We start from the raw sequence: 26,829 nt of genomic DNA, 5'->3' as shown, positions 1-26,829 counted from the left end.
TCCCGATTCCGCGGACCATCGACAAAGCGTTTGAACTAGAGATCAAATCGTATTGGTTGATACCGGCACGGTGCTTGGAACATTAATGACATCTGCCACCGTTTTAGGTACTAAAGTTATGACTCCATCTTATACAAATTTTAAAGCGGAATTTTTAAAATAACAAAAATAAAATCATCATTCAAGTTTTATTATACATTTTTTAATTTTATTTATAAATGAAGAATGAATTATAACTTTGTATTTTTTAAATGCAAATTATATCGTTGCATTTTTAACTTTCTTTATCTGAGCGTATCACGAAGTCTTTTATTATAAAATAAACAATATACATAATATAAAAATAACGTACGGTTTTTTTCAGATAAAAATGATATATATACAATATTAAATAATTTCCTAGTGAATAAAGTATTATGATTGAAATGAAAATTTATTCAGAAATGTCTTGAACATCGTCTGTCTGAATGTCATGTCTTGAACTGCTTGAAAGTTGTTTGGTTAATCTTAAAAAAGTATTTAAAAAAATATTAATATATTAACGTATATATATGAAAATGGTAAGAACATAATTTATATATTCGAAAATTATTACATACCTTGGTTTCTTTATTAAATTTTCATCTTGATCTTCTTCCCCGTAATCTTGAAAATACGGTTGGGTGTGCTTTAAAAAAAAAAATTTTTATATATATATATATATATCATGGGCTCAAAACCTTTATAAGATAATCTTATTTAAAATCTTATTATTAACCTTTTTATTACTAGCTAAGCATATACTAGTCGTCCATGCAAAAGTCCCGTCAAAACTTATAGGGGTCGTATAACCACGCGACGATACGCATGTACGAGCGAATTTATATTAAACGATATTGAGACCAAAGCATGCCGTAACGAAAGAGTTAATATTGCATCTCGAACTTACCTTGTTTATATCGTTATTTTGACATAAATCGGGATTGCAATTACAATTGTTACATATACGATTATTTTTGCGACACGAACAGATACGAGTGATGCATTTTCTTTTACAGGCGCATTTCACTTCTCCGTCGAATAGCTGCTTTACAGATGGCTTAGAATTTTTCGTTGTATCCTGGACAGATAAATAATACATGATATATGTGGTATTAATAAAATATATAATTATTCCACAATTTTTAAATGTAAGTATTATACCAAAAGCTTTCGGATTTTATTATAAAGTGGAGTTTGAGTCCAATCTGGATCTTTTTCTACGTCATCATCGCTTATGCTATCATCTGATGTATAGAAGTTGTTGACGTAGTTTGAAGACAAATTTTCTACTTTTGTCATACTTGTAATTGAAGATTTCTTACCGTTCTTCTTACTGTTTCTATTAACATTCTCTTTTAGAACCTGCAAAATATGTTTACAATTATTTTATCAATAACGCGTATATTTTAATATCATTACAGTGTAATATTTATTAAAGAAGTATTTAAAATTTACTCTACCTTTCTCCCAGTTTCATTTAGTTGATTCTTATACATTTGTAATTCTTGTTTTAGTCTCTCCTCTTTTTGACGGCATTCGTCCAAATTCGTTTGCAAATTTGTATATTTTTCCTAAAATTATATTACATTTAAAATTATACAAAATTTCGTAAGCAACATGAGACGTAAATTTTCAGGAATAATATAATACTGTAAACAACCATAAACTTTTTCCTATCTTCAGAGGTAACGTCAAAAAGACATTTAATAGCAATTTTAGCATCACTCATGGATTGTATTGTATTCATTCTTATATTTGCTCTATTCTCTGTAAAAAAAAGTAATATCAAAAAAATATCTATATAAGTATAGAGATGCATATTAGATCTTTTAAAGAACACTATTTTTATACCTTCATTTGCTTCATTAATTTTTTGTTGTAAATCTTGTATTTGTGTATTACGTAAAGTAAAAAATTCCGTAAGTTCTGCCACTTCTGTCTCATGATCATTCGAATCATTTTTAAGATCTTCTAACTGAGATTTCAAATATTCTCTGTCGTTTATTAATCTTTGAAGTGCACTTTCTGCATCAACAGTACTTGATAATATATCAATTTCTTGTCTCACCCATGATTGAATATCATTTTTGTTATTAAACGCCGCCTTTTCTCTTCTTTTACTGGCTTTCTTTTGTACTTCCAGTGCATCCTATTTTAAATATTAATATTATTCATTTAAAGATCTTCTCTTTCTACTATTATTATTATTATTATTATTATTATTATTATTATTATTTATAATTTAAATCTAACGTAAACATAAAAAACTATTTAATTTACCTTTAATCTTTTATTAGCTGCGTAAGCTTCTTCCATTTTTCTTTTGAATACATTTTGTTGTTTGTTATGCTGCATTTGTAATCGTACCATTTGATTAGCTCGTTTACGATCAAGCTCCTTTAACTTGTAAAGTTCTTTCTCCCTAGTTCGTTTCCACTCTGCAAATTTGTCAGCATCGCTACGCATTTGTCTAACTAATTTAACTCTTACTTGCTTTAGGGATTGAATTTCATTAGTTAAATTTTTAATTTGCTGTTGTAATTTTTCTTTTGCCTTTATTGTTTTACTTTGTTCTAAACATTTTTGAGTCAATTCCGATATCTTCTTTTCCAACTCTTTTACTTTTTTACGACGACTTTCTGCTAATCTGTATAACGCGTATAATAAAATAATAAAAATTTATATACACTAAATCACATACAACTATTAATAATTCAAATAATAATAGACTTTAACTTACTTCGAACTAGCATTGTTGGCTTGAGCATTGCGTAGAGCTACTAAAAGTTCATCCTTCTCAGATTGAAGAGTTTTTATTTCTTGTTCCATATCTTGTAATTCCTTAGAATATTCAATAGCAGGAGAAGAATTTTTTAAAAGTTCTGATATAAGGTGTTCCTTGATTGCCAATTCTCTGTTGATGTTTTGAACTTGATTATTTCTCTCTGTTTGAATCGAGGTATGCTCTTCGTGTTTTTTATCAAAGTCTTCCAAACAGCTAGATAATTCTTCATCGGTGGATTCATTATTCGCATCATTTTCAGTCTCTTTTAATCCAGGGAATTTAAAGTCCAGGGACATTGCGTGATTATAGAGCTCTTCCGATATTTTATTGTCATTTGTTTGTATGTCTGAACATAAAATATAAAGTTAATTCAAATCAAATAATATGTAGAAAGAAAAAAATAAATCTATATCGTCCAAGATACAAACTTACCAAGAATTTTTCCATATATAACTTTTAATTTAACATAATTCTTGTCATTTACTCCACAATTGTCATTATAATTATCTAACAAGTCTTTACAATCTTTTAATAGCACAGCCATCTCAGATTTAATTTTATCGTGTAATTGTTCGGCGAGTTCAGTTTTTTCGTGCATATAAACCATTTTGATTAAATTACTATTTACTTGGTTTGTCAGATCTCTTATCTTTTGTTGCAATGATTCATTTTTTTTGCGTAATTCTTGACAATCGCTCGAACAGGATTGTTGCGATTCTTGATGTAACAGAGCAAGTTTCAATTGTTGTATCAATTCATTTAGACGATTAATTTCGGCTACTCTTGGATCTTGATTGACCACTGGTTTGTTCTTTATTTTGCGTGCGCGATCTGCGTATCTCAATGTGCTAAGCGTTTCATCCATATTATAATCTGTATAGAAAAATTATTCCATTTAAAAAACTCTATATAAATAGAAATAGACTCATATATCTAAACAAGAGAAATAATTCATTACTATCATATACTTAATGTATTACCTGCTGGACTGACACATGCTATCATAAGAGTCATGGAATTTCCACCAAGCGAATCTTGTAATAATCTTGTAAGTTTGCTATCCCTATAGCCAATATATGAATTATTACCACCTTCTCCTAACTGAGAAATAACATTTCCTAATGCCAATAAACCTTTATTTATATGAACGCCTTCTTTAAATCTTTCTCCAGTGGCTTGAGTTTTTTTCGAACGTTCAGAACCAGCCAAATCAACCAAATGAAATTTAGCAGTTGTCGCTGTATTGCTGTAGTAAAAGAAATTGATAATTCTTTTTTTTTTATAAATATTCCGTTATTTAACATAATTATTAAGAAGAAAATATTTACGGATCATCTTTTTTTTGTTGATGGATATGTATGGTAAATATTGCATGACTTCTACTACTTTGAGCATTCATTGCAGTAGATCCCGTTACTCTTCCTTGTGATCCTTCAATTAAACATTCTAGGCTTTCTTCGGCGCTTTGAACTTCCTTCTCCGTAACACCCACAATTTTGATCCCCTTATTATCTTCTCTAATATCTATGATACTATGACTACGTTGTTTATCTGATAATAAGTCATATAACTGTTCTTGATAAAGTTCCATAAAAGACACAGATGTTCGAAAATTCCATTCTGTTTTGGATTTCACTATATTAAAGATATCATGCATAGCACGAGGTATTACACCCATATCTTCTCCCCCGCTATAATCGGTACCCATTGAATGGGTTTTTCCACTTCCTGTTTGTCCATATGCAAGAATCGTAACATTATAACCTACAAGTTTACAAAAATAAAATTAATTACATTATATCATAAATATTATCAAATCTTATAAGAAAGTTTATATGAGATAGTTTAGATATAATATAATAATCATATTTACCGTCAAATATACGTGTAACCATATCTTTGATAGCTGTGTTATAAAAGTTTTCTTGATTAATATCAGGAGAGAAAACATAATTAAATGTAAATGCTTTGTCTGTATTTTTAACAATTATTTGTGGTTGTCCAGGTGTTGTGTTTAAACATTCTTCACATCCCTTTTCTATTTCACTTTTGATGAGTGGTCTAATACGTACAGCTACCCGAATTGTGTCTTCAACCATTTTTATTTATACTTTATATTATTTTTTAACGAATATTTATATGATTCTCTTAATATAAAGTTTACTTTTTGAAAGATTATATCGTTACACGCTTACCGTTAGTGATTCAAGATTTGAAAATCTAGTTAATAAACTAAGCAACGTTAGCCAACCTAATAAAAATCAGAAAAACTCCATTACCATGACACCATGAATTCCAATCTACATATAAGTGACAGATATAAGGACTTCGTAGTTTCCCTAGTATTATATTAAAGAATATAGAAGTACATAGAAGCTCACAAGTCAATTTTCTGCGTAACCACATTCATCTTAGTTACTAACCTGAAAACCAGTGGACGAGGATAGATATTAAAAAGTTATTGTATTTTCAATTATTAATAACTAATTAAATAATTAATTAATAAAGTTAGCAATTAAATGCACTTATTCATTTTTTTCAGCTGTTGAGGTTCTATGCCAACTTTTTTGCGGTGATGAAATATTAACAGAATTTTGAAAAGATATTTACCTATCGTTGATAAACAAGAAATCTACTTACCTGCAGTAGTCACATTGTGATCTTCATTATAGACAGTAGATAAATATGCGTATGTACAAATTTAAAAATGGCGTCTGAGATGGCGTTTGTAAAATGTAGAACATGACAATTCATCTTGTATGGTGACTTGTATTAAATATGGCACTTTCTGGGAATAACGCTTGGTCTGCTCCTGCACCTTTTTGGCAAAATGGTCCTTCACCGGGCTGTTTTTATAATTTTCCTGGGAACGTCAATCAATCCGTCGATCAGGGAATACGTCAAAGATCACAGTAAGTTTAATTTCGTTTTAAAAATGTTGACTATAGAGGATATAACCTGCAAATCACATTAGATTATTATTTAGAATTTATTTGTTTTATACATTTAAAAAATGCAGTCTTAACACTGATAGTAAATAATCTCAATTGTAATATAGCGTGATCCTTAAATCAAAAGTGAATTTTAACCTAAGATTATAACAATTTGTACTTGAATGTATGTATTTTTGCAGAGCACCTATGACAACTGGTACATCAATTGTTGGTGTACAATTTAAAGATGGAGTTATGATTGCTGCTGATACCCTAGCATCATATGGTTCATTGGCTAGATATAGAAATTGTGAGCGTATCATGAAAGTCAACAATAATATTCTTCTTGGTGCCAGTGGTGATTATGGCGATTATCAGTGCATTAAAAGTAACATAGAAAAGAAAATGTAAGTTATGCAAAATTACTAATAATATCTATTATAAATAAAATATAATTATTTGTTAATATTGTTTTCAGTCTAGAAGAACAATGTTTAGATGATGGATTTACTCTAAAACCAAAAGCACTTTATTGTTGGTTAACTCGTGTGATGTATAACAGACGATCAAGCTTCGATCCATTTTGGAATAATTTTGTAATTGCAGGCTTAGATGATGGCAAACCGTAAATATTTCTTGTTCATTTATAAATCTATATATTATATGAATAAATAAACAATGTATTAATTTGTATACGTTTTATCAGATTCTTAGGTACAGTAGATAAACTTGGGACAGCATATATTGACCCAGTGATTTCAACTGGTTATGGTGCCTATATAGCAACGCCATTATTGCGAAAAGCATATGAAGAAAATAGTGAAATGACTAAGGAAGAAGCGAAAGAACTTCTTTACAAAGCAATGCAAGTTCTTTTTTACAGAGACGCTCGTTCTTTTCCTAAGGTAATTTATGTAAAAGATTAACAAATTAAGATTATATTGACAAATTAATTTATTAGGATATATTTTATCTTTTTTTTCTTCTAGTATCACCTTGGTATAATCACTAAAGATGAAGGTGTAGAAATTCAAGGTCCAATAACATTAGACAGTAACTGGGAAGCTGCTATTCTAACTAAATAAACGTATTCTTTCATTTTAAATATTTACAATTAATTTTATTAAATAAAATTTAATTATTCCATTAAAGAAAATTGATTCTACTGCACAACTTGTTCAGAAGTATATAAAGTTTAACTTTCTATCAACTTTATAAATATTAACAGCGACTACTTTGTCATTATTTCATAACCAGTGTCAGTTATCAAAATAGTATGTTCCGATTGTGCGGTTCTAGCATCATCTGTTGTTACAGCTGTCCAGCCATCCTCTAAAATTTCAATCTCCTGTCCACCTTGAGTAAGAACCGGCTCTACAGTAAATGTCATACCTGGATGCATTCTTTCGGCAGACTCGTGTGCTAAATGCAATAAAAAAATATGTCATTCCAATTTCTATGTGCACACGCATTCATTTATTTGTACGAATATACCGTAATGTAAGATATCCGGTGGTCCATGAAAATAAGTTCCTATGCCATGTCCAACAAATGCAGGAATTACATTATATCCGTGCTTATTTGCTATTTTTTCCACAATATTACCTACAATATTTCATTACAACATTTTAATGTATAACTATAAAAATAATTTTACCACTTACCTATACTAGAAAATTTTTCATTCGGTTTACAAATTTGTATTCCACTCTGCAGGCATAGTTCAGCTATTTGTATCAATCTTTTACCCTCTGGATCACTTTCACCTACTTCAAATGTTTTAGAACAATCTCCGTGATAACCATTTAGATAGACCTACATTTATTCATAGGATTTACTAGTTCAAAATAATAATGAGTAGCATAATGCAATGATCAAATGAAAAAAGTTATGATATGTACAGTCACGTCTACATTAATTATGTCTCCATGTTTTAACGGACGATTATCTGGAATACCATGACACGCAACATTATTAACACTAGTGCATATAGATTTTGGAAATCCTTTATAGTTAAGCGGACTAGGATAAGCTCCATTATTTATAATCATGTCATGAATTACTTCGTCTAATTGATCTGTAGTAACACCAGGCTAAGAATTAGAAGATTACTACTTAATATTGATAAAGCTGCATTATTAAATAAATTGAAATGGGATTTACAGAGTCTCCTGCAATTGGTAGTACAAGCGAGTAGGGAGTGATTGTACAAGAAAAATAAATTTTAAAACTTTTAGAGAACGCATGCACTTGATTCAATTTCAGTTCCATGGATTTCACTATCTTACTTTCTGATATTTTGGAGAGCATTTTTGTGCTTCCTATTATGTTTGCAATTAATGTCAATATGGTGATATTTCTTGTATCGGTTATAATCTTATGCTTGTTGAACAATGCTTTTTGTTTCAAAAGTTGCAAGCTCACTCAAGTGCACGGTACCAATTATAGGTCACCCTGTATTAAAGATATCATTTTGTATTCTTGCCTCGATATAATGTTTCGCTTGACTAAGAACATACAGTGCAAGTTCACAACTTTCTTTCATACATTCTATTTGATTTTTATCTTTAATTTCTGGTTTTATCGGTCCTGGTTGTGGAATTCCAGTTAAATAATAAGATGGCTTAGGAATATGCGATGGCACGTGTCTTCTTTGGGAAACAAGAAATGGCTCTACAACTTCGTATTTACCAAATGAATTATTTACAACTTTTGGCTTGAATTCTTCTCCCTTTGATAAATAATTATTAATTTGATCGAGTCACATTTAATTTATATATTTCAAGAAAAAGATTATTTTGAAAAATACGTACGTGCGACTTGCGTCTAAAGAAATTGTTAATAAAATGTTTAAATAAATGTTTCCTCATATTCATGTTAATACTTCTTATAATTAGTCGAAATATAAGAAATGCATGAATTTAAAAGTTATTCGTAACTGTTTATGATTTATTTCGTTTATAATTCAACATTTAAAAACAAGCAATTCTCAAATGTAAGAGGTTATATTTAACAAATATTGTATTTAAGTTAAGAAGTAATGCAACTGTAGAATTTTAAAAAAATCGACAATTTTTTTCTGGCTTAAAATGTTCTTTAGGATCTTGATATACGATGAAAGAAGTTTCATAGAGGTGACAAATTTCAAAATGTTTATTTCAGATATTATTGTTTAGTCCTGCGCAACACGCTTTAAGCTTCATTCACCGACTATTCGTCCGAACTGCCTGCCGCACATTGGTCGGAAATTTTCAAAGTGTGGTCAAAAGTTAAAAATGTAATTTAATGTAATTTATATAATTATTATATAAATAAAAATATTACATACTTAATTATTTAATATAAGAATGCAAATTTGGTATCAAGAATATATATATTAATTAACTATCAGAATACTGAAGAATAGAGAAGTGTGTTAGAATTCAATGTTAATCCATCTCCGATAAAAAGTTTTAAATAAGTTACATATCCCGTCTTAATCTATATTATATTTCATTTTAAATACAAAATATATTATATCACATTTCTTCTTATGATTATGAGCGTTTCTATGACGTTCTGACTTTACTATGTCCATTATCTGTATAGTAAAAAATGAAAATTATTTTAATGTAAATGACTACAAAATAATTCTATTGTTTTAAAAATCTTTACGCAAGCAGCGTAATGAAAGTATCGAGGCCATAAATTATATAGCTTATTTTATATCAACTTCACAACAAGAAAATAATAAACAGATTAAATTAATTTTTAAAAAATTTACCTTTTACCAAACAAACTTCTATGTCTATTCCTATTTGTTGTAAATATTGTAACCACAATGTTTGTTTCACTGAAAGCTTGTCACGAGGTCCTTTCACCTCAATAATTTTGCACTACAAAAAGAATTAAAGTGACAAAGATCCAATAAGCGTTAAAACAAAAATGTATGGCTGTGCAACTTACTCTTTTATCATTTGAATTCCACACGATTAAATCAGGAAAGCCAGCTTTCCATAAAATATAATTGAAAATAAGTCGTTCGCAAATTTTTAAAACACATTCAGTCCCTAAACAATATACTATTTCCTATAATCATAAAGTTCTATTAAATCATTTTAATCTACTTTGATAATGAAATTTATTAACTATGATATATAATGATCTATTACTTACTTTAATATCATTATTCGTGAACATATTAACATGCATCATAGATGTATAACGACTGTACAATATAAAGTTATGTTCCACTAAACTGCTAAAAGATTCTCGATCCAAAATGCGTAACAAGTTGAGTTTATTATCGATTGCTACTTTTCTATTTTTGTAAAAATCTTTGGTAAATAAATCTAGGGGAGCTATTTGGTACAGTGACACAAAAGTTCCAGGTATGTCAATATTAAAAAGTTCTTCCCAAAATAATGCATAAAATAGAGTGACTGGTAGAGCACCTTCACAATGCACTCCACCATTAAAACCTTGATTATAATAAAAATTTAATACAACATTTTCCACCGAGCTATACGATTTATTATCTGTACTATTATCGATGCACCATTTGCTTTTCCTCTTATTCATTCCAAATAGTCTAGAAATAAATATACAATAATGAGTCTAGTTTTAACATATTTGTGTTCTATGTATTTATTTAAATTAACTACAACTTACTCTTTCATTAAAGCAGCTTCAACTGTCGTTGTACGTAACGTTGGACTTGGGAATTTGCTTTCTATGGATTGTAATGTGGTCTTAATATCCATCAATGTAATTTTACTAATGCCAGTTTTTCTTTTAACGAGTTTTTTTGCTCTTTCTACAAGTTCTGCGATACCAACTTCAGACATAGTCTCAATTTTCAATGACTGTAATGTTATTTTTGCACTTGCTTCTAAATCTTTATTATGATACATTTCAATTAATGCTAAGTCGGCATACCAGCTTTCTTTTTTTCTTTGCATATAACAATTTTGATTTATTAATGTATTTAATATTTTCGTGGCAAATGATAACGTTTCTTTGTCTTTCTTAAATGAATCAATACTTTTAGATAATATTTTTAACCAGTAATAACCTGATCTAAAAAGAAATAAATGCGAAGGAAGCACGCAGTCTTCTAAGCTGTAAAATGAAATAGAATTCTCTTATATATCCTGTATATTACATGCATAAACTTTGGTGCTACTTTATCAATATATATAGAGCATTTTCTTTAATATCTATAATTACCTTGCGCCTTCGCTTTCCATAATAATTAGCCATCGATCGTAAGCTAACTTTCCAATTTTCCTTACACTTTCCCACTTCTTTTTTTCACTGGCATTTATTATATTAGTCAGTTCGTGTTTTGCTTCGATATATCTATACAAGAATATATATATAATTTTTATAAAAATGTTTAAATTTATATGAAGAATGAATTAATTATATAGCACTTACTGAATTAAATGGTCATTATCGCTAAAAATAGGATATCTTTTATCCGAATATGTAGGATAACATATTTTCCCAAGTTCGATGTTCAATAACATATTAAATGTATCCGATAAAGTTTCTTCAGGTTTTTGATCAGGTGTGAATAATGTTAATATCTTGTCAAAAATATCTATTGTCTTTTGACTCAAACGTACACAATATCCCAACTTTTCTGATACTAACTTCTTTAATTTTTCACCTGAAGTTTTTATGCCAGGAAAGAGAGGTCTTTTGGCCGCTATTTCCAATAATTTCTCTATTGATTTTTCCTTATTATTAACATTTTTTAATTTAAAATTCTTACAAATTTCACTAATTTCATCGGCTTGAAGCATTGTTAAGGAAACAGATAAATCTTCGTTTTCTATATCAGATATAAAAAATGACGTAAGTACGAGCTCTTCGCAAATGGACGTCAAATCTTTGATTAAATTTGGATATTTTAAATGTTCCACTCTGTGCCAAGAATATTTTCTTTTTAAAATACGCGCGAATAATATTTGTGCTTCTATGGAAAGTGTAAACATAGAAAAAATAAAATCTGTCTCTTTCTTATCAAAGTAACCACAATTTATAGGATTTGAAAAAACATTCACTGTTATCATGAATAAATGTGCTGCATAGGTTTCAGTTGGTATAGTCACATCATTGTATTCGTATTTTTCGGATACTCTTGTATCAACGCAATTGTACCTAAATGTAAATGAACTGCTAGCATATATTTTTTGAAGATTAAAATTATTTCTTGGAATAGCGCCTTCTTTTATAAGATTCATATTTTCTATCGCAGTACGTGTGAGATCTGTATTTACTATTTGTCGAAAATAAAAATTCAGCTTCTTTGGACTTTTAGAACTTGGCGATGAAACTTCTTTAGTTGAACTTTTTTTTGGAGTGAAAGTTAGATTTCTTTGCTTGGAAGGAGAAGGTAGACTTTTGACGGGACTACTACACATTGAAGAAAGGTCGCTTTTTCCATTATTTACATCATAATATTCAATATCCATCCTTTTCGATGCTTCTTTTATTGAAGAACTTTCATTACTTTCTTTTTTTGATAAATTGCAACACAATGATACTTGTTCCTGATATTCTTGCAACTGACTATCGATGCAAGATTTTTCAGAATCTTTTATCGCATGATTTTCATACACCATTTCTTCTTCCTTGTCAATTGATATTGTATTATTCGATGTATGTATTCTTTGATACATTATAGTGCAATCCGACAATGAATCTATTTTAGTATCTTGTAGATTATCTGATGTGCAATAAGTTTCATTCGTATCTAACATAAAATGAGTACCCGTATTTGTCATTTCTACATTGTCTATCGAATCATTAATATTAAATGATGATTTATTCATCTCTGAAGACCGCTTTCTTTTCATACTTGGTCTTGATTTTGTTCGTGATATCGTTTTTGATATCATTTTCGTAGATGGCTAAAAGAATTCGACGTTAAATGTTAAATAAAATGTCTCAAAATAAAGCGTTATATTCTAGAATAAAATTTATTTACCTCTTTTAGTCTTTTAAGTTCCTTCAAGACAACGAGATCCTTTGATTTAACCTTGCGATTGTGTTTCAATATTTTTGGAAAAAATTGATCAAGCCTTGTTTGAACTGACATCTTAAATGAGGCGAGGTATTTTTTAATAATTCACGTATAATATGAAAAATGAGTAATGGTTACTCATGTTATAGATAATATTGAAACAATTGTTTGAGATATAAGTAAATATGATAACACGTACAGATAACACAATTTCTATGAACGGATATAGGTGGCATATTAATCTTTTAAATATGTCACTAATTTAAGGGATAAATAAAGAAATGTTATCAAAAACATAAATATTATTTAGTTCGAAATGTAAAATAGATTGCTTAGACGATGCACTAGTAGAAGTACCAACCTTATCGATGATAGGGAATTATTATTTACATCTTCTTCTTTTATTTATTATAAATAATTGTTTTTATTATCTTGTAGATCGAACAAAACTTTTACCAAAGAATACAAGGAAGTTTTGAAATCTATGCAATTAAATTTCCAAATAATTCTAATTCTCATTTAAAATTGATTGCTAAACTAGTACCGCCCATTTAACGAAAAAATATGGTTGGCAGCAATAATGTATTTTGGACATTTCAAAATTTCCCACTGTTTAAATTATTGTAGTTTTATCAGAACTTTTTAATAAATTTATTTTTCATTTTTCATTTTAAAATCTTTCTTAAGAAAAGCAACTTTTACGTAACAGGTAATTAATATTCACAATTAAATAATTTTATTTATTCCACAATAGTGTGTTAAAAATTTTTGTTTACTCCCGCCTTTAACGATGTCATAATAAGTGTATTCGTTATTTTAAATGCACATGCAATTATAATAAATAGGTAAAATATTTAATTAAAATACTTTACAAGATTTATTATTGTTTTTTTTTAATTATGTAAACAATCATGATAATGATTATTAATTCTACGTAAACTTACCTCCTTTTACTTTTGTTTAAGAGTAAATTAAAAAGAAGAAAAAAAGAATTTTTTTTTATATTTTGAACCTAGGTGGATTGGTTTAAAAAATAAAAAGAATAAGAAAAAGAATTGTAAGCCTGATATAGTCTGAATTTATTTTGCAGCAATATTCGCTTTGCCAATTTTTATTTTGCAATATATATATATGTATATATGCAATATATATGCAAATATATATGCAAATATATATATATTCACTTTTTTCCATGATCACTATAATTAAAACATAACAATGTACTCTCCCTTTAAGAAGAGAAGCTTTGCGTTTTATAATATAAAGAAGAAGAAGAAAAAAAAAAGAAAGACCATTCACTTTAAAGTAACATTTTAACATTGTACAGCATAGAAAACGTACATGATGCAGTATAAATAGAATAGGCAAAGGAAACAGGTATACGACCTATTGACGTGGATATGCAAAAAAATTAATCTATAGCAAATATTCATTCTAATATATTCCATTTTCTCTTTTCCTCTCTCATTCTCTTCCTCTCTCTCTCTATTTCTCTTATTCGCTCACTCACTCGCTCTTTCTCTCTCTCTCTTTCTCTCTTTCATTCACTCTTTCTCTCGTTTTCTGATTCTTCTATATGTCTGATGTCTGTTTATTTGTATAATGTGTGCGTATACATAAGTATAATCATAGATATCTGTACATAACAAATATAATATACATTAATATATTTACGTATATAGATAAATATATTAATGTATTAGATCTCTATGCACAGGTTTATAATTATGCGTATGCATACATGTATTTATATATATATATATGTATGAATATGTACAAGAATTGGTATGTTATGGTTATGCCAATTTTTGAGAGTTATACAATTATAGTATATTTAATAGTCAAAATGCAACCCGTAAATTGACTTATATACATTCAATTAGTTACATTGCCTACTAGAGTCAAGTGTTAATCACAATACTTATGCATATTAATACTAAACAATAGTTAAGTTTCAATCTCTATACATATTTCGTAGGAAATATAACTCATCTATCTTATAACACCTCAGCCTTAATGCTATTATACGGAGTAAATTGAAAAATAATAAAGTCACTTAACCAAGTCGCCTAGAAACTTACGATTATGACTGATGCATTTGAAAAAATATTAAACTGACTTAACATTTTAGAAAATTTAAAAAATATAATTTACAATCGCGCGTTTCTTGCATTGTTTGTATTAAATATTTAATTTTATTATGTTTGAACTTATTAAGATTACTTCGTATACGTGCATATATAGAAAGAAGTGTTAACAGATAGTACGAGTACAAATGTTTATGTTGAATAAGTTGAAAGTTGTCTGGAATAAATTTTCTAAATACATAGAATCTAGTATTTTCCTTTTACATCATCCTCCAACCGTACATTTTTGAGAAGAATTCTCTATACACTTGACAAACTTTGTTCAAAGCAGAGCTTTGGTAGGAGAGACTTTCCAATAAAATCTTCCTGTCGCACAGCGACATAGAAGTTCTACTGTATTCATAGAATAAAATTATATATATAAATATATATATTTATATACACACAAACATATATGTATTTATATATATATACATATACATATACACATATATATATATATATATTTATATATAGTGGATACACTGCACTTTGATGCCTGCCAGCATTATTATAGAAGTTAATGCATAAAATTTGTGGAACTTCTCTTCACAGACGGTCTAACTATAAGTTCCTTTTATTTTTTCATATAATCATTTATATGAATTAGTTTGAATCATCCAATCGCTCTGTAAAGTTGCATTGATTTGGCTTAAATCTAAGTAATCTACTATTATATATCTTGTCAATGCAGCGAATTGGGAACACGATATTTCACTATTTTATAATGCCAACTTCGTAAACAATTTTTTTGTAGATTTATAGATAAATTTTTCAATAAAATGAAAATGTAGCTTATGCGCATATACACATGTATTTTATTAATTGTAATGAATAATTGTTTAATTTGTCTTTAATTAAACAATTTAATCAGCCTTGACATTATAGTGAAATTTCGTGTCTACCAAACCAGAAATATAAAGCAAACTCAGTCTTTGGTTTGAGCGATTAAACTTCGATAATTCTTGATGTTTTATTCAAAGATACTATTGGGTAAATGTAACATTAATAAATTTTATATAAAAATCCATGTACCACTATATTTCGTTTAAAGCGTTTTCAACTAAATAAACAAATTAGTTTTTTACAAGAATCTTTTTGGATAGTTCTCCAAACATCGCTTGTTCTTCTCATAAATTCATTTAGCGGAAGATTCCCAACACATAATGATAAATTGAAACAGAAGAAAATGCAAAAAATTGACAATGCAAAATTGACAAAATTAGCGATATTACTTAATAGTATACCGTATAAAAGACGAGGATGTACAAAAGAATAGAACCTTCATGCTCAATGATAAATCTGAGAAAAACGAGAGAAATAATCATGTTTCTAAAAATATATGTACAAATATGGAGCAGAAATGAAATTTTAGAAAATGTTAGATAATATATAATAGGCAATGTGTTCTTTTACAAAATAATAAGTTCTATCCAGGATAAAATTTCTTTATTACTCCTTCTCTAAAATTGTTTTAAATTCATAAATTTTTCATACACATCCGCTGTGTGCCTACCACAACAACATTAATTACAATTATTTAGTTAATTACCTAAAAGTAAGGATACAATAAGCGTAATTATTTTTATATGTACAATATATCTTTTTTTTGTTTTTGTTTCTTATTATGATTTTTAATAAGTCTCCCTACATTTCGAAATATTTGCACCATAATCATACTTTTTCTGTCTTGCGTTACGGCTGGCACTAAGCATTTTTATTGACCATTAAGAACAAAAATCAATATTTAAATATGTGAAAAGTTGATGAGATTATCTGTTACATACTCCTATATCTTGAATAATGATGATAAATTATTAGTTGAGCAATGGCCTATAATATTTTGCATAAATTGCTTCGAATTGATCACAATATTTTTTTACAGTATCATAAAATACAGTGCTATTTGATTTTACACAAGATTACATAGCAAATATTATTACAATTATGAGTTGAGAAATATAATAGTTTACTTTGAATTTTTTATATCGTTTTTTTTTGAATACATGATGAAAAAGTAAAATTACGAAAATAGAAAAAATGAATTTTGAAAAAATAATTACACGCAAAGTAAATTAAATTTATATTTTAAATTAGAGAAATGGACGAGAATCTAGAGATTAAGTGATTCTCTGTCACTGTCACGATTAATGATTTTTTTTTCCTTTTTAAAATTATTACATCCAAAATAAGATACGTTTAATTCTATTCTTGTCCTTTATAAAAAATATTTGCCCTTAACGTTTTATCTTGATATACATCAATAAAATTGTACAGAAAGGGAGACAGTCATATAAAATATACTAAGAGGAAGAGAGCATCACAAATGTGGGTTTTGTGATACATGGAAATTCCAAACTGTTTATCTATGCATTGATTTTTTTTCATAGACAAGAAATTTTCCTTAGCAAGAATTTACAGTCATCATATATAAGAGATATACATGTAAATGATTGAAAGAAAAACTTTTACTTTTTGTAAATTAATTTTTCTCTTGTAATTTCTCGCGTTTTGCTGCTAACAGGTGAATACCCGTAAACAACCCTTTCTTTAGTGTGTTTAATTGTTAAATTTTGCAATTATAGGTCAATATACATGTTTGCAATGTACAACACGAAAGGCTTATTGTATTAGGTATTCTAAAGATAGCATTCTTTCACAGTTGTGTGTAATACAAGCTTCTCAAACGCAACATTTGAATAAAATTAGAATCTACTTATTTTTCAATATAATCCATTGTCATCTAGTAATACAAAAAATTTCATACATAATATATTCATTGATAATGCATCTTGCGTAGAAAGATTTTAATGTCCTTTTAAATGACTTGACAGTAATAGCTTTAATATTTCACAGCCTTCAAGCGCTTTAATATATCATGATATATATGAAGAAACACCTTCTTTAAAACGCGGTACTCAAAACAATTCTATGTACAGCAATGAAGTAATTATACAATATAATAAAAAAATAAATTATTCCTTTCTCTGTTTCTAAATGTTTCTTTCTTTTTTTTTTTAAAGCTGTGGTAAATAGAATAAAATGATTAGTTTTGGATTTATAATTGTACAAGTAATTACAAAACTGTTATTTTTATGAATGACAAACTTGAAGTCTGAAGAGATTATGTATATTGTACAACTAAGCAAAATATATTTGCCAATAGATTTCCACAAGATTTGATATTAAGAATTTATCGCCATATATGCAAATTATTTATAAAACATATTAATAACTCTACTGATCGTTATTATTTCTGTGGTATATTATATTACCCCTCGTATCATCTCATTTCAATGAATGCTGTGTTTGAGAAAGCTTGCGACATAAGCAGTGATTATAAGATACACTTTTAGCACTTTTTTTTAATACACAAATGGTTTTATCAATCAGATTGCAAAATTATATTATTTTCTATGAACTCCAATATATGACTATTTTTGATTGCATTGCTTACAATCTTAGAGTATTGAACTCGCACAAAAATATCAACAATATTATGATCCTTTGAAAACATGTGTATAAGTAAATAAATTACGTTTATTATTTATTATACTCATAGCGTTTTAATTTCATAGCACTAATAAACTTGAATGAATTTAATTAAATTCATTCCTACTGCGTTTGTTCGACAAATTGTAATTATAAGATCATTTGTTATTTGAAATTATTTGAAGAAGAATGCACTACCTCTTGCATAATCAATAAATACATATTTATGTAAAAAGAAAAAGGAAAATGTGTATCGTAATTTATTGAACGTTCTTCTTTGCATTAAAAGCATAGGAAATTACCACAGAAATTTCTATGATTTTAGAAAATTAAATTTGTCTAATATAATTTAATTGTTCCAAAAAGAACATGTGTGTATTATGATATGATTATTAAACTATAGTTTGCAAAATACGGACTAACATGCATAGCACTGACCGTTTGTTCATATGGTAAGAAAAGAAGAAAAAAATAAATTAATTAAAATGTTTTTTTTTATCTTTTTTTCAGGCCAGAGCTAAAGGCAATATTTTTCATAACATTTATACTATTCCGATAATCATACTTTCACCACAGGAGAAAACTGATCAAAACAATTTTGCAATTGTACTCAGCCGTACCATTGTTTGCGTTAAACAAGACATCAATATTCATTTCCCATTGTCAGCCAGACATGGGCTAGATAAAGTTAGCAAAGCCCCTGATAACGTGTTGGTAGCAACAGGGGTGCCAACAGTAGGCATCATGTCACTTCCATTGCCAATGAATTCGTTTTGTTTGCCCGGACAAGTTGTTGCTGTTGTGATTTGGTCTCACAGGGTGAATTTTCCACTCCATCCACCTCCAGATTCAAACTTTCACTATAAAACATAGTAGGGATAATCTAGTATATATATGCGTATATGTATAATGACAACTTTATATGCATTTAATTTGTCTTCAAAGACAATAATTATCATCTCGCATGTAAATAAATCAATGAATCAACATATATTTCAATTTAATGATGGCTAAAAATGTATTACGATAAGAATTATATTAGAGAAGTAAAAATAATATAATTGATAAAGACTTACCTATTACTATTAAGCGTAATTTCCCCGGACGTTGGGATTTGTTGTGCCTGACTTTGCGTTTGTTGCTGTTGCTGTCTTGCAATACTTGCTAATTTACTTTGCGAAATAAGGCCAGGCAACAGATTGGACGGCGGATGTTTCTGTGGTAGAACTATTGTCGGCTGATTGTTCACAACATGAGTACTGTTTGGCAGGTTATTTGAGTTGCTTATATGCGATAAAGGCCCATTTTGATGGCCATTACCAAAGTTTGTAATGGTACCACTAGGTGTGGTGGTTGCACTAAACACTCTAACTCCTGCACTTCCACCATTTCCACAATTACCGCCATTTCTATTATTTGTTGGACTAGTCAGAGATTTAGATAATAAAGAAGCAGCGTTACTGTTATAGGGTAATTGTCTGTGTTGCCTGGACTGATTATTCGACTGTGTCTCTATCGCAACACTTGTACATTGCGTAGATACGGTACTCAGTGTCATTGCTTGATTGGTCACACACGAAGAAGACGATGGGACTGAAGAACTTGAAGTATTTACAACACTAGAACCACCACTACTGCACTGAGGCCGGCTCGGTTGTGTCACAGGCTGCGCAAATATATTGCTGCATAATGGTGTCACTAGAAAATGTGAGCTGCCCAGCTCGTCTGTCCGCAAATCGCTGGAGCTATTGTCCGACAACCCACTAACGCACGCACTACCGTTTACACTTGCTACCGCAAGATCAAAGTCTGATAGAGCATCCACTGAGAAATAATCTGCAATGTTAAATTCTGAAGTAAATGGTGACTCGTCACCCACACGTTCAGGTTCCACTTCCACGCATATTGACGTTGCTTCAGGTGGGAATGGATATGGAAGTGGTTTCGATGGAGATAACACTGGTTCTCCATCCGAGTCTGTGTCACTACTTTCCTCGCTTGGACTGTGCACCGACTCAGGCGGAGTCTTTGGTCGAAAGTGTAGCCTGATTGTTAATAAATAGTCGATAATATATTTCTTAATAATATAGCAGTATTAGTATATATCACATTAATAAACCAAGTAATGTATTATTGTTATGACATGAATTGGTAATTGACTCGTACCATTCTTTCTTAATAGGCGTACTATTTGTGGCAGTTGTATTTGAGTCTGTAGCCTCACGTTTTTGTTCGTGTATCGTAAAATCTAACGAAGACCACATATCATCCATATTCGAAGTACAGCGATCCAGTATAACTCTGAAATATATTGTACAAATGAATATCAGAAAAGGAACAAAAAATTTATCTCTTTAAATGAATCATTATAACAGCACCTGCCACCTCGACCAAGTCTTCTTCTAGCAAGACCAATACATTTAGGTACTGGTTTACTAATGCTGGTGAGAGCGAACCTATACTTCTTATCAGCCAGACCTCCTTCACGTTTATCACACCAAGGCCAATTTCCAAATCCACCTAATACAGGCTGTAAACAAAATGCTCTATATTTATAATTCTGAAAAAATGAACATTAAAACTGTTTCGCATTTTGTAAGAACGTTGCAAGAACGTTGCAAGGAAAAATTGGCTGTTAGATAAATTCGAAAAGTTAATAATTATGAATAATACGTAACGTAATGTAAAATGCATAATACAAGTTTTCGAATATTTTCGTATAGATTATAGTCTTCAAAATAATTAATTGTACTAACAGGTAGATAAGTGCTATTTCTATTTCGTCGAAAGACGTATTGGCCCTCGTCAGTAGTATCCTCGTCATCCCTATCCGAGGGAAGAGAAGGTTGAGAATGAGAATGTGATGGAAGAGGACTGTCTTCGTCAGAACTTAGTAAAGGATCCAGTCCACTTCCTAATACTCCTGCTCGATTTCCTCGGCCTCCTCCACTGCCTGTTCCACCACGTATACCAGTTTCGTCGAGGCTACCTCCTCTACTGTCTGTTTTATGTTTCCGCTTCTTATATTGCCTCTTTTCTTTTCTAGTAACAACTTCATCCTAATGAAATAAATATATACAAAATATTATTATTCAATGATTAGTTTTAAAGAAAAAAATATCTTTTAAAGAAAAAAATTACTCACTTTATTACTAACTTTATTTGCCCAATTTTGATGAACTCCAAATTGATTGGTAAAAAGCGGAGTGAATGCTGGTCTTGGAGTTTTTAATGCAGATACTTCTGCTAAAATCTGACCATTAAAATCTTGCGCTTGATACCTACGTATGATATTTAAAAAATTTATTAGTTTAAACGTTACATATAAAAAAAGAATCAATATGTCAGGATACAAGAAACAAACCTCTTTTCGTAAACTTCTATTGTAAGGTGCAAATGTTCTCGTTTCGTTTTTTCTCGACGTTTTACCAATTCGAGTAGCGTGACAGCCCTACTAAGATCTCTTCGCAACTTGAGCATTTTTTCATAACTTGTTTCATCATTTTTACGAATCTTACGTGTTTGCATTTTTTCTGTTCTGCGTCTAAATGCTAAGTAAGGATTATTGGCAGCTGAACCTAGTCGATGCTCCGTTTTGACAGTTAATAATAAAGGATGTTGCTGCAAATTAAATAATATTTTATTAAATATTTGTTGTTTAACACAACATCTATTAGCCATAAAAAAAAACATAAAAATGTTGGCCATTAGCAACCAACGTGGCCTGGACAGAAAGTCTAAGATCAGTACATAGGGACTGGCATAGCATTTAGTTCATTGACAGTATTATTATTTCTAATAATATGTCTTATATTCGATAAGCTGTGAAATGTAATCATATCTTTGCTATTTTCAAAACATTATATAAACTTACTGTATTAAGTCGTTTGTTTAACCAATAATCAAACACTGAAATAATAAGATCATCATCCTCTTTTAAGAGTGCTTTAGCTTCGTTAAGGGTAACTACATTTTGGCCTGAACTCTTTTCTAATCGATCCATCATCTCTTCGAATTGAAGCGGAGTTATATCCATTTTACGACTTTGAACAGCAACCCATTTTTCATCTTCTGAATCCATATCGTAGTCTGGTATATCTTGCTCCATTGCAAAGGCTATCAACAAAAAATTATACAAATAAAAATATTTGACTTATAAATATATACATATAAACACATATTTATAAATAAATACATATACACGATGTATGTATAGAAGTTCAACCATACATACGTTGCATATGAATAAGTTGACGAGGCAACTTGCAATCAGCAGGATATATTTTGTCATAAGCTTCAACATCTGCCAAGTCAGTAACTTCAGGGGTAGGAATGATTAAACCCGTACATATTGCCCTTTGAAGATGATGTTCCTTTACATAAAAAATATAAATAATCTATATGCACTTATATATAGATATTATTACAGTTACATATATATTATTCGTATACGATGTTTTTCATATGTTCATTATTATTCACATTTTTTGTAAGAAACAGATAAATTTTTCTAATATGAATAAAATAATAATATATTCAAATATTAAATAAAAACATTTGATTCATATGAATTTATCATCTTATTCTTGCTATAATATTATGAGATATATGAATATGTATATTTTGTGATATTTATTTCAAGTACATTCTTCTTCTATTCTAAATAACTGCTAAAGATCAATATCGGTTAACATTACAGCAAAAACTTTGAGCAGCGGAACTTCTTACTTTACGACAATATACTTTTATCAATATAAAGAAATTCAATGCGTCAAATTGGTTAGTTTGTATTATCAAACTTTAAAATAGAACTCATTTTTATTTTGACGACATTGACATCTTGTTAAGCTATTCGATAAATAAAATACAACAAATAAGTTACAGAGACGACAATAAAAGTAAGGATTTTGTTGATTAAATCGAGCAGACCTATTATAAATGCATAAAAGTATAAACTCTTTCTACATATAAATAATATGTAAGATAATAAAATAGTTAGGAAAAGATGAAGAATTTCTAAATAAACTGTTTGAAAATAATAAATTAAAGAAATACTAAAAATTTGGTGACAACAAGTATCTGCATCAGTTTCATCTGTACTGATAATGTTATTTCATGAAAAATATTGCGTGACAACTGTCAAATCATGGGAAGATAGAAAAGTAGATGTTCTTATAAAATAAAAATGTTTAAAAAATAAGTAAACAATAACGAATAAAAGGAAAAAAGTAAAAATTTTTATTGAAAGAATAGAAGAACGATATGTAATGCCATCTTACGGTTGTTTGTGAAAACACAATCGAATGTAAGATGGCCGTTGTGGAAAACATACTGGAACGAGGGCTGGACAGTCAACTTACGCATTCCTCCTCCTTTTCCATGCCGCTGGGCATTTGGGGCACTGCGCGATTAATGGCCGAATAATCAGGCAAATCTGGCAATTCTTCAGCCATATAGATCGGCATTGGCTTGGAGACGTCCAGGGCACGAGCCCTGAACGACAGCTTGCTCATCTTGAGGCGAGTGACTCTCGCGTGTTGACAACCAAATTGGTTGGCTCGTACCGTGAGGCCAGTCGGGTCGGTTCGGGCCTCGGGCTTACTGAACGTGAATTTAATTGGGCCTGTTTAGGGGCCCAGAGGCCGTATTACCCGGCACAGAGAGCGCTCAGGGCCTCATCGTTCTCCGGCCATCGCGCTGGAACACGGTCACTCAGTCACCAAACGAAATATATCACTTTGAAAACATGTTTGCGTGACACGGTCCCTGCTCAAAGCCATCATGGCCGACGCACAGCCATTTAACACGTTCAGCCCAAACAGTTCCGGGATTCGACACGAGTCGCGCGGGAATCGACCTGTCGAGAATCCACGAGTCTGTTGGAAGTACGCTCTGTCACAAGCCGAATTTCCATTCACATTAATCGCGAATGTATATACGCGTCGTTTATGATTTTTTCTTTTTTTCTTTGAATTTTTACTGCGCTCGTACCACTGTAGATCCTTCTTACTTTATGAACAATTCAATAGCTTCCTTCTTCATGTGATTCACCTTTCCACTCTGTAATGATAATATTTTTACGTTACATTCTTTCTTTCTTTCTTTCTTTCTTTCTTCTTCTTATTTTTCATTAGAAATGGGAACTAAGACGATCTATGTATCGATTCTCGTCGTTTTACAACTAAATACAGTTCTTTTTTAAGTCAAATATTTTATATACTTAACAAAGATAAATATGATAAAATTAATTTCCATTATATTTTCGTTACTCCGTAATAAAAAAATTAGGTATCCTAATTTTTATTTTTTCAATTTTTTGATTTCCTTCAAAATTCTATATTTAATCTAAATATATTTTAAATTTATATTTACGAAAAATAATTGTGCTAAAGCCAATCGCACGAAGATATTACCAATAAGAAAAATGTATTTTATAAGGTTTTATGAATAAATTCAAATTTGTTGTTCTTAAGTTGTGCGCATGTGTTCATAAATACGTGGATATCTTGAACATTTACAAATACTTTCTGATAGATTGTAAAAAAGGAAAAAAAATTTGTTATTCTACGACAATTGTTATTGTATACTTTGGTGTAAACAGAAATTATTGATAAAAGTTTCAGATCATTTATCAAATATCCTGTTTGTATGTGTATTGACTTGCGTAGTTATTCAGGAAGGTGGAACAGGCATTTGTGCATATGACATGGCGCAGGTTATAGCAGTTTTATCCACTATTCCAAAGTTATCACATCATCTTCGTACTCGTCTTCCAAATCTAACTATCTACGATGTTTTGTCAGGTATTCAAAAGATAGATCATGATTGCTATAATAACGTACCTTTGCACCTTGCTATGTTATGCGTACGACGACAGCTCTTCCGAGCACGTGTTAAGATCTACGAAACACAGTAATCCACCAATCGTCACAACATGAAATTGCATATTCCCCCACTCCAAATTTACGCATGGCGGGAATCCATTTGTATTCAATTCAAATATTGCCGCGTTTTTTATTTTTAATTTTTTTATGACTTTACGTTCACTTTCTTTTTCTTTTCTTTATATTTGATAAATAAATGCATATATAATTTGATAAAAGCATTCATGTCGTTATAATATATTTTGATAAAAATAGATTGTGTTCATTTAGAAAAAGACAATGCTTTATCAAAACTCAACAAGGCAGAAATATTGGTGAGCGATTGCGATTTATTAATACCATATTTGGGAAAATTACCAAAACTTCAATGGGTACAATCAACGTGGGCAGGATTGGATAAATTAATTCCATTTATTCAAGAAGAACCATTGAATTTTATTCTTTCGCGCTTTACTGATCAAAGTTTTGGTTTAGCTATGTCGGAATATGTAATAGCGCATATTGTGAACTTTGAACGAGATCAAAAACACCAATATGAAAATCAAAAAAAGGCAGATTGGATAAGGGATGACAAAATACATGATCATAGATTAATTTGTGATTTAAATATAGGCATTTTAGGATTGGGAAATATCGGAAAATTTAGTAAGGACATATATTATATTCTTTAGTCATATTATAGTAATAAAGTTGATTTTATATCAAATAGTAATTTATAATTTCAACAGTTGCGCAAAATTTAAAAATATTTGGGGCCACGGTTTGGGGAATGACACGCACTCCTTTAAACGAACATTTAAATTACATAGACGAACATAGAACAACAGACCTATTACCTGATATATTAAAAAACTGTGATTACATTATAAACGTATTACCTACTACTAAAAATACAATTGGACTTTTAAATGGGAATATTCTGGAACATTGTAAGGATCGCAAGGCTGTATTTATTAATATCGGTCGTGGAACGATTATTGACGAAGCAGATCTTATAAATGCTTTGGAACGCAAATGGATACACGCTGCAATTTTAGATGTTTTTCAAGAAGAACCATTACCAAAAAGCAGTAAATTATGGCATTTATCAAATGTTAGAATTATTTCTATAAATAAATATACTTTATTCTACGAGATATTCGTAACTTCATAAATACTATTATTTGATTTTCATAGGTAACTATTTCACCACATATTTCCGGTGTGACACGTCCACAAGATGTTGCTAGACTGTTTGCAGAAAACTATACAAAATACAAAAATGGTGAACCTATACCGAATAGTTTTAATTATCAAGCGGGTTATTAATTATTTTCAATTACTTGTCATACATATTTGTAATAATATAAACTCCTATTGTGGATAAAAATAATTATCATTGGCAAAATAAGTAAACATGACAATGACTAAAATATTTCTTATATCATTGATCATGTTTGTTAATATTTCTGTAATATATATATATATATACTTACTTTTATATAACACTTTGTAAAGAAAAGAAAAGTAAACGTTCTTTTATATATATTAATGTATGAATATATTACATTATAAACAAATAATGTAGTTATTCTGT

The 26,829-nt window shown here is 29.5% G+C and overlaps 6 protein-coding genes and 1 long non-coding RNA gene across 8 annotated transcripts; 2 read left to right on the top strand and 5 right to left on the bottom strand.

Annotated features, from left to right (window-relative positions):
* Positions 1 to 414: 414 nt before the first annotated feature.
* Positions 415 to 5,560, bottom strand: LOC122526376 (chromosome-associated kinesin KIF4). The gene is made up of 14 exons (XM_043649755.1): positions 5,447 to 5,560; positions 4,680 to 5,057; positions 4,135 to 4,570; positions 3,787 to 4,052; positions 3,239 to 3,679; positions 2,762 to 3,152; positions 2,302 to 2,668; positions 1,873 to 2,170; positions 1,682 to 1,788; positions 1,482 to 1,592; positions 1,183 to 1,383; positions 929 to 1,099; positions 600 to 667; positions 415 to 506 (listed from the first exon to the last, which is right to left on the bottom strand). Exons 2-14 carry the CDS (start codon positions 4,903 to 4,905, stop codon positions 434 to 436), a joined length of 3,156 nt encoding a protein of 1,051 aa, XP_043505690.1. The 5' UTR covers positions 4,906 to 5,057; positions 5,447 to 5,560; the 3' UTR covers positions 415 to 433.
* Positions 5,500 to 7,192, top strand: LOC122526575 (proteasome subunit beta type-4). The gene is made up of 6 exons (XM_043650078.1): positions 5,500 to 5,718; positions 5,940 to 6,146; positions 6,218 to 6,364; positions 6,446 to 6,644; positions 6,729 to 6,826; positions 7,057 to 7,192. Exons 1-5 carry the CDS (start codon positions 5,585 to 5,587, stop codon positions 6,822 to 6,824), a joined length of 783 nt encoding a protein of 260 aa, XP_043506013.1. The 5' UTR covers positions 5,500 to 5,584; the 3' UTR covers positions 6,825 to 6,826; positions 7,057 to 7,192.
* On the bottom strand, positions 5,592 to 5,971 carry LOC122526579. The gene is made up of 2 exons (XR_006306112.1): positions 5,896 to 5,971; positions 5,592 to 5,764 (listed from the first exon to the last, which is right to left on the bottom strand). It is a non-coding gene; the product is annotated as an uncharacterized LOC122526579 (long non-coding RNA).
* Positions 6,844 to 8,638, bottom strand: LOC122526574 (methionine aminopeptidase 1D, mitochondrial). Its single transcript, XM_043650077.1, has 6 exons — positions 8,553 to 8,638; positions 8,225 to 8,470; positions 7,641 to 7,832; positions 7,404 to 7,554; positions 7,234 to 7,344; positions 6,844 to 7,161 (listed from the first exon to the last, which is right to left on the bottom strand). Exons 1-6 carry the CDS (start codon positions 8,613 to 8,615, stop codon positions 6,971 to 6,973), a joined length of 954 nt encoding a protein of 317 aa, XP_043506012.1. The 5' UTR covers positions 8,616 to 8,638; the 3' UTR covers positions 6,844 to 6,970.
* A 232-nt stretch (positions 8,639 to 8,870) lies between these two features.
* On the bottom strand, positions 8,871 to 13,095 carry LOC122526572 (fanconi-associated nuclease 1-like). 2 transcript variants are annotated; one of them, XM_043650074.1, is made up of 8 exons: positions 12,716 to 13,095; positions 11,158 to 12,638; positions 10,948 to 11,079; positions 10,390 to 10,839; positions 9,895 to 10,309; positions 9,685 to 9,807; positions 9,503 to 9,614; positions 8,871 to 9,319 (listed from the first exon to the last, which is right to left on the bottom strand). In XM_043650074.1, the coding sequence occupies exons 1-8, from the start codon at positions 12,824 to 12,826 to the stop codon at positions 9,288 to 9,290; spliced, it is 2,856 nt and encodes a 951-aa protein (XP_043506009.1). In that variant the 5' UTR covers positions 12,827 to 13,095; the 3' UTR covers positions 8,871 to 9,287. The 2 variants fall into 2 exon arrangements, with proteins under 2 accessions (XP_043506009.1, XP_043506010.1); XM_043650075.1 differs by lacking the exons at positions 8,871 to 9,319; positions 9,503 to 9,614 and having other exon boundaries at positions 9,695 to 9,823.
* Positions 13,096 to 17,048: 3,953 nt separating this feature from the next.
* On the bottom strand, positions 17,049 to 25,421 carry LOC122526570 (enhancer of polycomb homolog 1). Its single transcript, XM_043650071.1, has 11 exons — positions 25,212 to 25,421; positions 23,730 to 24,429; positions 22,604 to 22,742; positions 22,244 to 22,485; positions 21,734 to 21,990; positions 21,515 to 21,650; positions 21,126 to 21,428; positions 20,748 to 20,899; positions 20,536 to 20,670; positions 19,446 to 20,414; positions 17,049 to 19,229 (listed from the first exon to the last, which is right to left on the bottom strand). Exons 2-11 carry the CDS (start codon positions 23,880 to 23,882, stop codon positions 19,112 to 19,114), a joined length of 2,604 nt encoding a protein of 867 aa, XP_043506006.1. The 5' UTR covers positions 23,883 to 24,429; positions 25,212 to 25,421; the 3' UTR covers positions 17,049 to 19,111.
* On the top strand, positions 24,776 to 26,667 carry LOC122526571 (glyoxylate/hydroxypyruvate reductase A-like). Its single transcript, XM_043650072.1, has 4 exons — positions 24,776 to 25,172; positions 25,524 to 25,898; positions 25,982 to 26,346; positions 26,430 to 26,667. The coding sequence occupies exons 1-4, from the start codon at positions 25,076 to 25,078 to the stop codon at positions 26,559 to 26,561; spliced, it is 969 nt and encodes a 322-aa protein (XP_043506007.1). The 5' UTR covers positions 24,776 to 25,075; the 3' UTR covers positions 26,562 to 26,667.
* The last annotated feature ends 162 nt before the right edge of the window (positions 26,668 to 26,829 follow it).

The sequence above is a fragment of the Polistes fuscatus genome, unplaced genomic scaffold (assembly GCF_010416935.1).
Source record: "Polistes fuscatus isolate 324 unplaced genomic scaffold, CU_Pfus_HIC Scaffold11, whole genome shotgun sequence".
NCBI lineage: Eukaryota > Metazoa > Arthropoda > Insecta > Hymenoptera > Vespidae > Polistes > Polistes fuscatus.
Note: the sequence above shows the minus strand (reverse complement) of the source record. Positions and strands in the feature narration are given on the sequence as shown.

What these genes read in the sequence shown, in the direction of transcription:
- LOC122526574 (XM_043650077.1), bottom strand. Translation starts at nt 8,615, where the DNA reads ATGAATATGAGGAAACATTTATTTAAACATTTTATTAACAATTTCTTT. An exon ending in AAGCGAAACATTATATCGAG is followed by an intron (nt 7,833 to 8,224) that starts GCAAGAATACAA and finishes TCTAATTCTTAG; the next exon opens with CCTGGTGTTACTACAGATCA. An exon ending in TGAAAAATTTTCTAGTATAG is followed by an intron (nt 7,345 to 7,403) that starts GTAAGTGGTAAA and finishes GAAATATTGTAG; the next exon opens with GTAATATTGTGGAAAAAATA.
- LOC122526575 (XM_043650078.1), top strand. Translation starts at nt 5,585, where the DNA reads ATGGCACTTTCTGGGAATAACGCTTGGTCTGCTCCTGCACCTTTTTGG. An exon ending in GGAATACGTCAAAGATCACA is followed by an intron (nt 5,719 to 5,939) that starts GTAAGTTTAATT and finishes GTATTTTTGCAG; the next exon opens with AGCACCTATGACAACTGGTA. An exon ending in GGCTTAGATGATGGCAAACC is followed by an intron (nt 6,365 to 6,445) that starts GTAAATATTTCT and finishes ACGTTTTATCAG; the next exon opens with ATTCTTAGGTACAGTAGATA.
- LOC122526376 (XM_043649755.1), bottom strand. Translation starts at nt 4,905, where the DNA reads ATGGTTGAAGACACAATTCGGGTAGCTGTACGTATTAGACCACTCATC. An exon ending in GGTTACACGTATATTTGACG is followed by an intron (nt 4,571 to 4,679) that starts GTAAATATGATT and finishes GTAAACTTGTAG; the next exon opens with GTTATAATGTTACGATTCTT. An exon ending in TATATATGGAAAAATTCTTG is followed by an intron (nt 3,153 to 3,238) that starts GTAAGTTTGTAT and finishes TTTTATGTTCAG; the next exon opens with ACATACAAACAAATGACAAT.
- LOC122526570 (XM_043650071.1), bottom strand. Translation starts at nt 23,882, where the DNA reads ATGAGCAAGCTGTCGTTCAGGGCTCGTGCCCTGGACGTCTCCAAGCCA. An exon ending in AGACTTGGTCGAGGTGGCAG is followed by an intron (nt 20,671 to 20,747) that starts GTGCTGTTATAA and finishes AATATATTTCAG; the next exon opens with AGTTATACTGGATCGCTGTA. An exon ending in ACGCCTATTAAGAAAGAATG is followed by an intron (nt 20,415 to 20,535) that starts GTACGAGTCAAT and finishes ATTAACAATCAG; the next exon opens with GCTACACTTTCGACCAAAGA.
- LOC122526572 (XM_043650074.1), bottom strand. Translation starts at nt 12,826, where the DNA reads ATGTCAGTTCAAACAAGGCTTGATCAATTTTTTCCAAAAATATTGAAA. An exon ending in AACTTAAAAGACTAAAAGAG is followed by an intron (nt 12,639 to 12,715) that starts GTAAATAAATTT and finishes GAATTCTTTTAG; the next exon opens with CCATCTACGAAAATGATATC. An exon ending in GGAATTCAAATGATAAAAGA is followed by an intron (nt 9,615 to 9,684) that starts GTAAGTTGCACA and finishes TTCTTTTTGTAG; the next exon opens with TGCAAAATTATTGAGGTGAA.
- LOC122526571 (XM_043650072.1), top strand. Translation starts at nt 25,076, where the DNA reads ATGGCGCAGGTTATAGCAGTTTTATCCACTATTCCAAAGTTATCACAT. An exon ending in GGGAAATATCGGAAAATTTA is followed by an intron (nt 25,899 to 25,981) that starts GTAAGGACATAT and finishes TAATTTCAACAG; the next exon opens with TTGCGCAAAATTTAAAAATA. An exon ending in AATTATGGCATTTATCAAAT is followed by an intron (nt 26,347 to 26,429) that starts GTTAGAATTATT and finishes TGATTTTCATAG; the next exon opens with GTAACTATTTCACCACATAT.